Source organism: Emiliania huxleyi (genome assembly GCF_000372725.1).
Source record: "Emiliania huxleyi CCMP1516 unplaced genomic scaffold EMIHUscaffold_7, whole genome shotgun sequence".
In the NCBI taxonomy this organism is placed as follows: domain Eukaryota; phylum Haptophyta; order Isochrysidales; family Noelaerhabdaceae; genus Emiliania; species Emiliania huxleyi.
This window is the reverse complement of record NW_005196756.1, coordinates 121,471-133,945: the sequence shown is the minus strand read 5'-3', so window position 1 is coordinate 133,945 and position 12,475 is coordinate 121,471. Positions and strand designations below refer to the sequence as shown.

The 12,475-nt window shown below is 64.3% G+C and overlaps 2 protein-coding genes across 2 annotated transcripts; one reads left to right on the top strand and one right to left on the bottom strand.

Annotated features, from left to right (window-relative positions):
* Nucleotides 1–7,027: 7,027 nt before the first annotated feature.
* Nucleotides 7,028–9,181, top strand: EMIHUDRAFT_197736 (hypothetical protein; the record flags this gene model as incomplete). Its single annotated transcript, XM_005761737.1, has 7 exons — nucleotides 7,028–7,124; nucleotides 7,413–8,087; nucleotides 8,165–8,216; nucleotides 8,305–8,398; nucleotides 8,847–8,879; nucleotides 8,946–8,993; nucleotides 9,101–9,181. The coding sequence occupies 7 exons, from the start codon at nucleotides 7,028–7,030 to the stop codon at nucleotides 9,179–9,181; spliced, it is 1,080 nt and encodes a 359-aa protein (XP_005761794.1).
* A 1,377-nt stretch (nucleotides 9,182–10,558) lies between these two features.
* EMIHUDRAFT_62060 (hypothetical protein) lies at nucleotides 10,559–11,185 on the bottom strand (the record flags this gene model as incomplete). The annotated part of the gene is made up of 1 exon (XM_005761736.1): nucleotides 10,559–11,185. The coding sequence occupies one exon, from the start codon at nucleotides 11,183–11,185 to the stop codon at nucleotides 10,559–10,561; it is 627 nt and encodes a 208-aa protein (XP_005761793.1).
* Nucleotides 11,186–12,475: the final 1,290 nt, after the last annotated feature.

Below are 12,475 nucleotides of genomic sequence, written 5' to 3'. Positions count from 1 at the left end.
GGTTCGGACTTTTTGGTATGGTATGAGACCATAGCCCCCGCCTGCTGACAGACCCAGCCTCCCGGCTGCCGGCCTCGGGCGGTCAGGACCATACCCCCCCATCCTTTGGGCCGCGATTGTACCATACCATACCCCGGAAAAAGTTGGAACCCTGGCGGCGCTTCTCCTTCTGCTCCCGTCGCAAGAAAAAGGATCGTAAGGCGCGCCAAGAACTGGAAGCGCAACTCTTTCTCAGATACTGGGCACGGGACTGGCACGCACTAGCCAAAAGAAAGGAAAAACTTTCGCGTGTGTTGTGCGCGTAAAAACGGTGTGCCGCGAGGGGTAGGGGGGACGGCACACCGTTCTCGACCTCTCGAGGTTCTCGAGGTGGATATCCTTTGGCCGCGTTGGGTAGCGAGGATTGGCGTGACGCGATCCACGCAGGCGTGTTTTCTGACGGCCGACACACCGTAATTTTCGCAGATACAAAGCAGACGTCCTGCAGTTTTTCTCTATTGCAATACAGGAGTGCTCACAGAGGTGCTCCTCCTCCATCACAACTACGTGACGACCGACGTACGCGAGTTCCACGTACAGACACACAGGGAGACGGACACCGACAAGCCGTACAGAGGGGCGGACCGCTTCTCGCTTGCCTTCAAGCACGCAGACGCACAGGTCACAGCACAGACAGCACACAAATAGGGCTCGCGACAGACTGCGTGCGAACAGCAATGTACCGGTACATCGTACTCGAGTAGGCGCTCCCGGGGCTGGGGAGTGTGATCAGACCGCGTCCGCTCCCTTCACCATCAGCGCCTTGGGGGCGCAGACGTAGCCGTAGGTGGTGTGGTTGATTGCGTGGAGCAGCATCGCCCACGTCGCCATCGTGTTGAACACGAGGCCCGCCCCAAATGCGTAGACCGGGTATGCGAGGCCCCAGTGCAGCCACTGCAGCGGCGAGATCGGGAGCATCTTGGACGCCTCGCGCCGCGGCTTGAGGATGCACTGGTGCAGCACAGCCTCGCGCACGAGCGTGCGGACCCACTGGAAGCCCAGCGTCAGCAGTGGCAGCCCCACCGTGAGGGCGAGGGCACGCGGCGGCAGCGCAGCGAGCATCGCCCACATCTGAGGAAAGAGCAAGATCAGCCATGGAGGCACCACCGTCGTGGTGAGCATCTGGCCGGCCGTCAGCTGCAACATGCGCAGCCAAATCTTCCAGCGAAGCAGCGGGAAGAGCGAGGCGACCCACGCCGTCTCCTCAATGCCCCACATGTGCCGCTTCGCCTGCACCCAGCGGTCGCGCAGCCCGGTCACGCTGTCGTTCAGGATGATCGACCAAACTGGGACCACCACGTTGGCGGCGGCGTTGGTGAAGGCGACCGCCTTGAGCGTGGTGTGCAGGTCCTCGCTGGTGTTGTCGGGGTGCCAGTAGTCGATCAGGTGGGCCATGCCGAGCGTGAGCGAGTAGTTGGACTGCGCGGGCTGGAACTGGAGCGCGGAGAAGGTGCAGTACTGCGTGCGCTCGATCTCAAAAACGGCGACGAGCGGGTGGCATGCGGCGAGGTTGCGGTACGTGTTGATCGGCGAGTCGAAGAGGGTGTGCCTCCCGTCGGGCTGGCGGCAAAACTCGGCCTCGAGGTGCTCGAGGAAGACCGAGTCGAACTGCGAGTCGGCGTCCGCCGTCGTGACCATCACAGTGTACGGGTCGATCGACCTTGCCTGCGCCCACGAGTAGAGCTCCATGCACGCGTGCCGCTCGTTGGACGACTTGCCGGCCACCTCGCCGGGCCCGAGGCTGTGCCGCGTCTGGAAGAGCTCGAGGAAGGCGCCACCGAACTCGGCGTGCAGCCGTGCGAAGGTCGAGTCGGCGCTCTCGTCGCGCGCCTCGGTGGCGAGGATCACGACGCAGCTCTTGGCGAGGTTGTTCGCCGCGAGCGAGCCGATGGTGGCGGCGAGCACCTCGAACGGCTCCTTGTACGCGCAGATGATTACGGCGTGGACCAGGCGCTCGCGGTCCTCTGGCAGAGCCGGCCGCCTCAGCCCGCGAAACAGGCACTTGAACGTCAGAACATCGAGCCCCACCTCGTAGCAAATCTTGGCGAGGACCGACACGGCGATGCTGGTCACCACGCACGGCGCCGTCAGCGCCGCGTCGATGTGCTCGGCGCCGCCGTCGGCGAGGACTTGCGTGGCGACGGGCAGGAAGAAGAAGGCGGCTATGCCCATGCAGAGGAGGCTGAAGCACGGCACCAGGGTGAGGTAGCGCATCAGAGCGTGCCCCGAAGCCTGCCACGGTAGCGACAAGCGGCCCTTGGCATACTCGACTTCGGTGATCCACTCGAGCCAGCCGTCGAGCGACCCCGCGCCCTCGTACTTGAGCGGCGGAGCCTCCACGTCGCTCGTCTCAGCGCCCTTGGTCGCGAACGAGTTTGGGGCGAGTTTGCTGAGGGTTGCCTCCAGGGGCAGCGAGCGGTCCTCAGTCGGATCATACGGAGCTGACGGCGGCCGCGGATGGAGGCTGGGGCTGCGGGCCGCCGGTGCGGTGCAGAGGAGTGACGAGAGCCACGTGGGCTCGAGGACCAGGCCGAAGAGGCGGCGGACGGGCGAGCTGCAGAGCAGGGCGCAGAGGGCGAGGCAGAGAGCATACTGCGAGGCCAGCACTAGCAGGTGCGACGGGAGCCGCGTCAGCATCGGCAGGGGCGGTGCCACGGTCAGCAGCCTCTCGCGGCCAGCGAGCACAAACTCGTGCAGCAGAAAGGCGTAGAGGGTGTGCTTTCCGAAGCCGGTGAACCAGCGGGTCGAGCGAGGCACGAGCGTGAGCAGGACCACACAGAGCTGCGCGATCTCAATCACGTGCTTTGCGGCGCGGCGAGTCCAGTAGAGCCGGTACGGCAGCGGCACGCCCTCAGCCGCCAGCTTGGCGGTGGCCTCGAACTCGGACTGCGCATAGAACCAGCCGTAGGTGCCGTGGTTGTCGGGGAGCGGCTCGAGGAGCGTCAGCGCCATCGGCAGCGCCACCATCAGACCGAGACCGATCGTGAAGGTAGTGGGCGTGCGCGGCACGGCGGTGGCCAGGCGGTCCAGGGGGCACGCCCACCCGGCGAGGAAGTAGGGCAGGAAGCCGAGCGCGTGGTCAAACGAGAAGAAGCCGCCCTCGCCCACGTCCCAGTAGCCCGCGATGTGCGAAGCGCCGATGGCGAGAAGCACAACGAAGGGGCCGCGCAGCGGCCAGATGGCGAAAGAGAGCAGGCGCCAGAGGATGAGCGCCTCGAGGTACCACTCGTGGTGGTGCGCCTTGAAGGTCATGACGTCGGCGAGGACGGTGCACGGCGCCTCGCCACCGAGGATGACACGGTTGAGCAGAGGCTTCGCAGCAAAGACCCAGATGAGGGTCGGGAGCACGAGCGAGCGGACAAAGGAGGCGAAGCGGCTGGCGTCGACCGGCTTGGCCATGAGGTTGCCCGAGACGAAGCAGGCGAGATTGATGCGCCAGTTGGTGACCTGCAGGAGGAAGAGCAGCGTCGGAGCCGCGCCCTGGAGCCAGCTCTGGTAGTCGTGCAGGACCAGGTGGGTCGAGTGGTCGAGGTTGTAGTAGAGATAGTGCCCAAAGATGATGAGCGACGAGCAGAGAAACTTGGCATTGTCCAGGTGCGCCGACCGGCCGCTGTCGCGGCCGCCGTCGGGCGCCGCGCTCTGGAGCCAGAGGGCGACGAGGCAGAGGAGGCAGAGGCCGACGGCGACGATGGCGGCGCAGGCGATGGAGAGGCGAATGTGCGGCGCGGCTGCGGCGGCCCGCGCGTCCTCCTCTGCCGGGTCCCACTGCCACAAGCGGCTCGCGTAGGTGGCCTCGTCCGCGTGTCGCATCGTCGCAAAATCCGCCTCTAGCAGGAAGGCGTACGGGTCGACGCCGGTGGCCGCCAGCAGCTGAGCCACGAAGGCGGCGGCGGGCGCCTTGGTGAGCTGGTTGGAGGCGTACGCGTCGCGAAGGGCGCCGAGCGAGGCCTCGTCGCCCCCGCCGATGAAGCCTCCGATGTGGGACGGGTAGGAGAGCTCGTTGACGGAGAAGGTGCCCGCCTCGCTCAGGAAGACGTCGAGCCGCAGCCAGTCGGCGCCGAGAACGCGGGTCGTCGAGCGTGCCACCTCCTCGAGGCGCTTGCGGTGGGTCTCGAGGAGGGTCACGGCGCGGGCGCAGTGCTGGGCCGTGTCGCCCAGGTTGCGGCCACCGAGGCAGGCGACCTCACCGCCGCGGAACTGTACGTCCAGGTACGTGTCCCCCTTGAAGGGCAGCGCCTGCAGGCGCGCCGAGGCGAGGCGGCCAAGCGGGGCGTGGACCTTGACCTCGAGGCGGAGCTCGCCGGGCTCGCAGTCGAAGCCGCCGCGAACATCGGGCACCAGCGACTCCTGCACGATCACAGCGCGGTGCTCGTATCTCTGCCCCCACTCGGAGTGCCACCGGTTCTTGACAAATTTGTCGGCGTAGTCGGCGAGCCGGTTCCGGTTCCAGCCCTCAGAGGCCCAGCGGTGCTCGTCCATCACGAGCACGTCCACGTTGCCTCCGTTGGTGGCGCTCTTGAGGACAAACTTGGTCTTGCCGTGCATGGCGGCGAGGAAGGCGGAGCGGTTGAAGCGAGGCCACGCGCCTTTGCACGCGCGGCGAGGGTGGGGTCAGAGGGAGAGGCTGTGCGCAGCGGCGGCGGTCACGGGTGAGGCGCACGGTGGGGTCAGAGGGAGGCTGTGCGCAGCGGCGGCGGTCACGGGTGAGGCGCACCCAGCGACTTGGTTGCGAACGCGCCGTACAGGACGGCGGGCTGAGGCACGTTGAGGGCCTCGAGGAGGGAGTGGGACAGCAGCTTGTTCTCCATCACGCCGAACGACGCGCCCGCGCGCCAGCGCTTGAGCTGGGCCATCACACGCTCGGTGCCCTTGAACGGGACGTTCGACACCTCGGGCAGGAGCCAGAACTCGTCGGAGATGGTGTGGGTGAGAGCGCTCTCGCTCAGGGCCGACTTGTCGAAGAGCCTGCGCGGAGCTGGTGTCGTGCACTCATACTGGTAGCAGTTCCAGAGCGCCTTCGAGGTCGGGTCGGGCGAGCGGACGGCGTAGAGGCAGGCGACCTCGCAGCCGAGCGAATTGGTGGCGGAGGCGCAGCCGTCGAGGCACTGGCCGAGGTTCGTGTGGGCCGATGGGCACGTGGAGAGGCAGGACGAGGCGAAGGCTGTGACCGCGAGGGGCAGCGTCGTGAGCATGGTGAATGCGAGGAAGCAGACCTGTGATGCAGACACGCTCGGCTCGAGAAAGCAGCCCAGCCGGGTTTCTTTTCTGGAGTTCCGGCTCCTCCATCAGCCACAACTACCAACCAACCTCTGAAATGGTGCCACAACTACCATCCGTCCTTGCTTCGCATAGCCAACTAACTCCACTCTCTCTCTCTCTCTTCTTCTTTCTTTCTATCTATCTACATACAGCAAGCAAGCACAAGGCATAGTGAATTTCCAAATTAATTCTGTACTATTATCTACATTACACCCACTATTGCGTCATATGTACACTATTGCGCCATACCTAGCAATTTTTCTTGCCGTACCTAGCAAGCGAAACCGAGGTTGCAAAGTGCGAGCCGAGAGCGTCTTGCGCAGCGCATCCAATCTTTCTTGCCGTTTGGGCAGCAGCGTGCTGCACTGGGCTGGGGGGGGGGGGGGGGTCAGACGTTACTCGAGCGTTGTGTGCATCGGCGTCACGCGGGAAAAGAATTCTTAAAATACAAGCCTCTCTCACAGCACAAGGGAGGGCGCCAATCCAGTATCCACGCCCTAGTCGTGCCAGTGCGCTGTTTGTTTGCTGTGAGCGAGGCCTGTATTTAACGGACATCCCAAGCTAGGGCTGGGTCGAGGACCGAGACACGTCCCCACCTTTGCAGGATTTTGCAAAAACAACGGCGCATCGCGGAGAGGGCTGGGCACAGGGCACAACTCGCACCAAAACGCCCTACCTACCTACCTATTGCGGGCGCCAATCGCCAGGCTCCGTGCCCCACCTACCTACCTATTCCCAGGCCGCGCAGCGAAGCGAAAAAATACCCGTTAGCCCTCTGTGAATAGGCTCCTAGCGCCCGCCGCGCGCCGGCTTGTACCCTGAGGGAGGGTGTAGAGGATGTAGAGTGTAGAGCGCTGTAGAGCTGTAGAGATGTAGAGCGCTGTAGAGCTGTAGAGCTCTACATCCGGCGCGTGACGATGTGAGTCGCCTGTAGAGCGATGTAGAGCGCGATTTTGCTGTAGAGTTTGTTGTAGAGGCTCTACAGCCAAACCGCCGGGAAGGCAGTGACTCAAAGAGGTCGAGCCGCGCTAATGGGGTGTCTCCGAGCTTACTGGAGCTCTGATGGACAGCCCTGGCTATCCCTGACACACAGAGAGTCACTCTGACGGCACACAACACCCTATGACTGCGTCATGACCAGCCTGCCATGTGTCGCCGGTGCCGCATTCGTCGCTGTGCTTCTTTAGCAGGCGGTGGACTGTCGGCTGCGAGGACGGTCGCATTTGCGCGAGGCGAGGCGAGCATTCAGACGCGTTGCATGCGCCATGCCTCGCGCCAGCGCGTGCGGGAGCTCCTGGCTGAGCGTTGAGTCCAGGCGAGTTGCGCTGGCCACGATCGCTACGCCGAGCCGAGCTGACGCGCCGAGGCGCCGGCCAGTCGCAGCCGTGAGGCATGCCACAGCAGCAGAGGCACCTGCCACCCATTGGGCGGGCAGACAGAAGGCCAGGGCAGCACTGGCAAGTGCAACGCGCCTCATGTCGGAGAGCGACCGTGCCTCGTTCGCCGCTTATGATGTAGAGTTTGTTGTAGAGATTTCACGTTGTAGAGCGCCTCTACATCGCTCTACAGGCGACTCACATCGTCACGCGGCGGATGTAGAGCTCTACAGCTCTACAGCGCTCTCCAGCGCTCTACATCTCTACAGCTCTACAGCGCTCTACACTCTACATCCTCTACACCCTCCCTCAGCTTGTACCGCGGTGCGCGCCGCTCGCGAGCCCGCCAGAGCATGGCCTACTGGGCTCTCGAGGCGTTGGACGGCTCCAAAACGGCACTCTCTTCCCTCGACAGAGTCGAGGGCACGGACCCTCCCGCCTACAAGCTCGGTCGCCGCCCGCACGAGCCACGAGAGCCACTTCGGCACCCTTCCGATTTGCGTCTCACGCAATCAGGCGCAGCTCACCACCACCACCACCTACCTACCTATTGCGGGGCCCTCTGGGGCGGTCAAAACCGGACCTACCTACCTACTGCATGGGGTCTACTGCAGACCCCCTATCTGGGTAGGAGCCGGAACCCAGCGCGCTGGCTCCACCTGGTGCTCGCGTGCTCCACCGCTGCTCCACCGCCTGCAGTCTCCGTGGTCACATTCGTGCCTCGCTGCCCGACGCCAGGCTGCGTCAGGGGCACCACCACGCCGCTGCTGCAGATGACCGACAAGATCGAGATCGAGGTCAAAGAGCTCACCGAGGACTCGATCACCTTTGTGCTGTCTGGCTGCGACACGTCGACAGCCAATGCTCTTCGCCGCGTCATGATCGCTGAGGTGCCCACCATGGCGATCGACAAGGTGGAGGTGCTCGCCAACTCGACGGTGCTCCACGACGACTTTATTTCACACCGGCTGGGGCTCGTCCCACTCTTCTCGCTGCTCGCTCGCTGGGGCGATAAGGAACTCGTGCCGTATCGCCACGGTGACGCCGCGACCTACGGCACGGATTCGGAGACAGGGCTTCCGCTGGATCAGACATTCCGGTTCAATCGCGACTGCGACTGCATGACGACGTGCCCAAAGTGCACGGCCGACTTCACGCTCGAGGTCGCGTGCAACCAGGACGAGACGCTCGAGGTGACGACCCGCGAGCTGAAGCCGGACCAGCCCCTCCGCTGCTACGCGGCAGACGGCAGGCGGCGAGAGGATGACGGCGATTTTGAGCCCGACGCCTCGGCAGGCGGCGAGCACATTCTGCTCGTCAAGATGCGCAAGGGGCAAAAGCTGCACATCCGGGCGTCGGCGCAGCTCGGCATCGGCAAGGAGCACGCGAAGTGGTCGCCCTGCTGCACCGCAGGTCCAACCCCGGGCCCGCGGAGCCCGTCAATGCCACGGCGCTGCACAGCTAGCCCCCCCCCCCCCCCCCCCACCCAGTCTTTGCTGTCGATCCGACTGTCATCTTCAGCGAGAAGGTGTACGCCACGATGTCAGCGGCACGGAGGCTCCGAGATGCGCTCTGCGCCGCCTACTTTGACACCACCCACGGCCACGAGTCCCACCGTTTGCAACGGTAGGAGGGACTTTGTCGATGCGTGCCCGAAGAAGGTAGCACGGCCGCATGAGCCGCGCGATTACCTGGTTGCTGACGGGGCTAACGAGGAGAGCTGCGTGCGCACTGACGAGGCCTCGGCGTGCATGGCGCGCGCCCGTATTGCGCCACCGCACGACCTCGGAGAGGAGCTTGCATCCTACCCCTAACCCTACTAGCCAACTCCGCCGCCACCATTCCTCTGCTAGTGGCCTCCTTGTCCGCCCGCCCACGGACCCGCCGGCCGTCTGCCCCCTCGCCCCTCGCCGGCAACCCACTCCTTGACGCCGCGCTTTGCGGTGTGTCGCGCAGGTGTGCCTTGACTGTCTCGAGCAGGCAAAGGAGTTCCCCGGGCTCGCCAAGGCGCGAGACCACCAATGCCGCCGCCAGCCCTGCCGCCTCTCTGCCCCCGCCGACCCCGGCCCAGCACACGGTGATTGCTGCCGTTGCCGCTTTGCTTGCGGCGGTCTACCGCCATCGCCGCCCCGCCTCGCCGCCATCGCCGATCTGGTATTTTTGGCTCTGCAGGTCGGCGAGCGCGAGAGGCATTTCCGCTTCACGGTCATTCGATGGGCGGAGAAGGCGCTGTGTGCTTGGCCAGGCTGTGAACTGGGAGGTCATACGTAGGTCGAGTCGACGGGGGCGCTCAAGCCGGAGGAAATTGTCGAGCGAGCCGTGGAGGATTGCCGCCACACTTCTTTGATAGCATTGCTCCGCACACCCGCACCATGGACTCCACGCATCGCTAGCGTTCTGATTTGTGCCCGCCCGCCCGGCGTTAGGTGCTCAAAAAGAAGCTGCGGGATGTGCAGGCCAACTTGATCGCCGTCGTCGACAATGAGGAGGCCATCGGCCGAGGCTGAGTGCTGCCGCACTACTCGCGCGCCGCAACGTCATCTCGTGCGCGAGAACTAGCTGTCCCCGGGCGAACCATTCGGACTTTCTGGACGACAGGACAAGTCTCGCAGTCGGACAACACATGGCTGCTCTAAACTCCATTGTTACGTTCCCCGCCCGTCTGTGACCGACCCCCCCCCCTCCCCCTTTGGCTGTGGGCGGGGACTCTCTCTCGCCTGCATGTACCCCTCGCTTAAAAAAGAAAATTTCGCGCAATTCTTTTTAGGGAGTGCCCGTGTCTCCTTAAAATCCCTGTGTGGTGGCGGCGTGCCGTCCTCCCATCCCTCCCTAGTCCCTTTTGCGCTTTCTGATTCTGTTTTCTTTCTTTCTTTCTGCCCGTGTCGTGAGAGCGGAGCTGCGTTGACCGGTACCATAGTAAAATTCTTTTGTGTGGTAGTGCGAGTGCGCGTTAGTCCCGTGTGCCCAGAGCCAGACGCCATTGGCGGGAGAGCCCAGTATAAGATAAAGAACCGTAGACGAGGGTAGCCTTTGGGCCGACTTTGTCGCGCATGCAAACAAGCTCTACAAGCCCGCTTTCATTGCGGCGTTCGAAGAAGCTCCTGTGCTGGCATGCGTCGGGCCAGTGGGTGGCTCTCCATGCGGATGCTGCGACCTCGCGCAAGTGACGCGTTCACCAAGCTCCGTCTGCTGAACCTAGACCACGAGCAGGACGCTGTCGTCACTTGCGACCTGTGGAAGCGAGCGATGCCCTCATCTCCGATCGCGTGGGACGACGGCGTGGACGGGGGCCTGCTCTGCCACCTCCTCTTCAGCGTCACAGCAAACGCGACTCGCGGTCCAGCGATGCTGCGATTTCGATGTGGTCCGGGAGCGTCGCGCGGTCACAAGCTGAACATGCCGCATTACGAGACGCTCGTCGACGTCGCTCTCACAAAGCCGGATGAACTAACAACTCTCAATTCTCGAAGACAGCGTGTGCACGCGCAAGTAGGACTAGAGCCGGAGGAGCACGAGTTTGGTCAGCGCCCTGCTGAAAAAAACGGAAAAAAGAAATCACCGCAGCGCAACTCAAGCTCTTCAAGACAACCCACTCTAATCCCATGCACGTACGCCCCCCTGGCCGACTCCGCTCTCAGAGCCCACTCACATCTTGAGCTTGAACCCTTCCCGCCCGCTCACTCACCGCATCTCGAATCACTCCCTTCCCCTCGTCGCCCAAATCGTTGTAGCGGAGGTCGATGTTGTTCAGCACCCCTGCTGAAAAACGCAAAATCCAAAACACAAAAAAGAAATCGGGGCAACTCATAGAAGACAACCCCGTGACAACCCCGTCTTAACTTCCCGCACGCCCCCCTGCGCCGTCCGCTCCCAGAATCTACCCCTCACATCTCGAGCTCGAACCCTTCCCGCTCGCTCACCACATCGCGAATCGCTTTCTCTCCCTCGTCGCCCAAACTGTTGTACCGCAGGTTCAGCTTGGTCAGCACCTCGTTGACGGCCAGCGCCTTGCCGATCGCGATGCCGCCCTCGGGGCCGATATTGTTGTTGAAGAGGTTCAAGTCGGTCAGCACCGCGTTGCCGCGCAGCGCCTCGGCGATTGCGGCGGCGCCCTCGGCGCGGATAGAGTTGCTGCAGAGGTTGAGGTCGGTGAGCACCCCGTTGACGCGAAGGGCGTCGGCGATCGCGACGGCGCCCTCGTCGCCGATCTTGTTGCCGCCGAGCCGAAGTGTTTTCAGCACCCCGCTGCCCGACACGTACTCGGCGATCTCCGCTGCGCCGGTCGGGCCGATCCTGCAGCCAGCCAAGCCCAGCGAGGTGAGCTTGTTGCGCTGCCGCTCGACGCGCACGATGCCGAGGGCCGCCTCCTCGGTCAGGTTGTTGTCGCCCACGTCCAAGGAGGTCAATACCCCGTTGACTTCGAGGGCCTTGGCGATCGCAAGTACGCCCGTCTGCACTACATCGACCAGCTTCAGGTCGCCGTCGGAGTCCACCCCCACGCTCACAACCATCTCGCGCCCCTGGTAAATCACCTTAGACCCGACCTCCTTGGACTCGCCCTCGACCTCGCTCGCCTCGATGTAGCCTGTCTCGCCGCCGATGTTGTTGCCGAAGAGGTTGAGGGTTTTCAGCACCTCGCTGCCCGACACGTACTTGGCGATCTCTGCGGCGCCAGTCGGGCCAATGCTGCAGCTAGCCAAGCCCAGCGAGGTCAGCTTGTTGCGCTGCCTCTCGACACGCACGATACCGAGGGCTGCCTCCTCGGTGAGGCCGTTCGAGCCCACGTCCAAAGACGTCAGCACCCCGCTGCCCTCGACCAGCTTAGCCAGCACAAGGGCCTCTGGCAACCCGAGTCCCGGGCTCAAATCTAGCTGTTCGAGCGTGTTTGCGCGCAGCTCCTTCAGCGGCACCGAGCCGAAGATCTCGAGCGATGGGCTGGCCAGCACAGCTGTCGCGAGCTGCTGCGCGGCGTCTCCCGAGATCCCGTTGTAACGCACGTCGAGGGATTTCAGCACCCTGTTGACCGAAAGCCCCGCCGCGACGACGGCAGCCGATCCGGGCCCGAGTTGCTTGTTCGACAAGTCGAGCGACGGCACCACCTCGCGCCCGCAGAGCTGCTGCGGGTTGAGCGTCAGCTCGTCGCCCACGTTCAGCGCGACGAGCGTGTGCGTCTTCCGCACCGCGCCGAGCAGCGCCTCCCGCACGCGGCCGCACACCTTGCCCCAGTCGAGCGCCAGCGACGTCAGCGCCGACGGCTCCGACTCCATCCACGCGACCACCGTGCCCACCATCACGCCATCGTCGCCAAGGTCGAACCCCGTCAAATCGACGCCGCTGGCCTGCAGCGGCAGTACCGTATCCATCGCCGCGGCAAGCCCGCCGCCGCCGCCGCGCTGCATCGCCGCCGCAAGCACCGCCGCGCGCTTCACCTTGAGCGCGTCGCCCACCGCCGCTTGGAAGCGCACGTCATCGTTGTACGCCTCAGCCTTGTCGCCGAGCGGCGCCTTGAGCCGCTTGTCCTCCGCGCCCCCCTCCGCGCATCGATCGAGGCCGAGCCGGATGCGCACTAGTTGCGACGCCTCCGCCGCCGCCTCCTCCGCCACCCCCCGGCGCACCTCCGCCGCCATCTGCGCGCCCATGTCGGTGAGCAGCTTAAGGCGCTTGCCCGCCACCTGCTCGAGCGTGAGCGAGGCCATGTTGATGGAGAAGCTGCACTGGACGACGAGCGTGCTGCCCTCCACGCCCGTCAACCGCACCTGCAGGGGGGGTGGGGGTCTGTTTTCATCGCCTGCGCCTCTTCT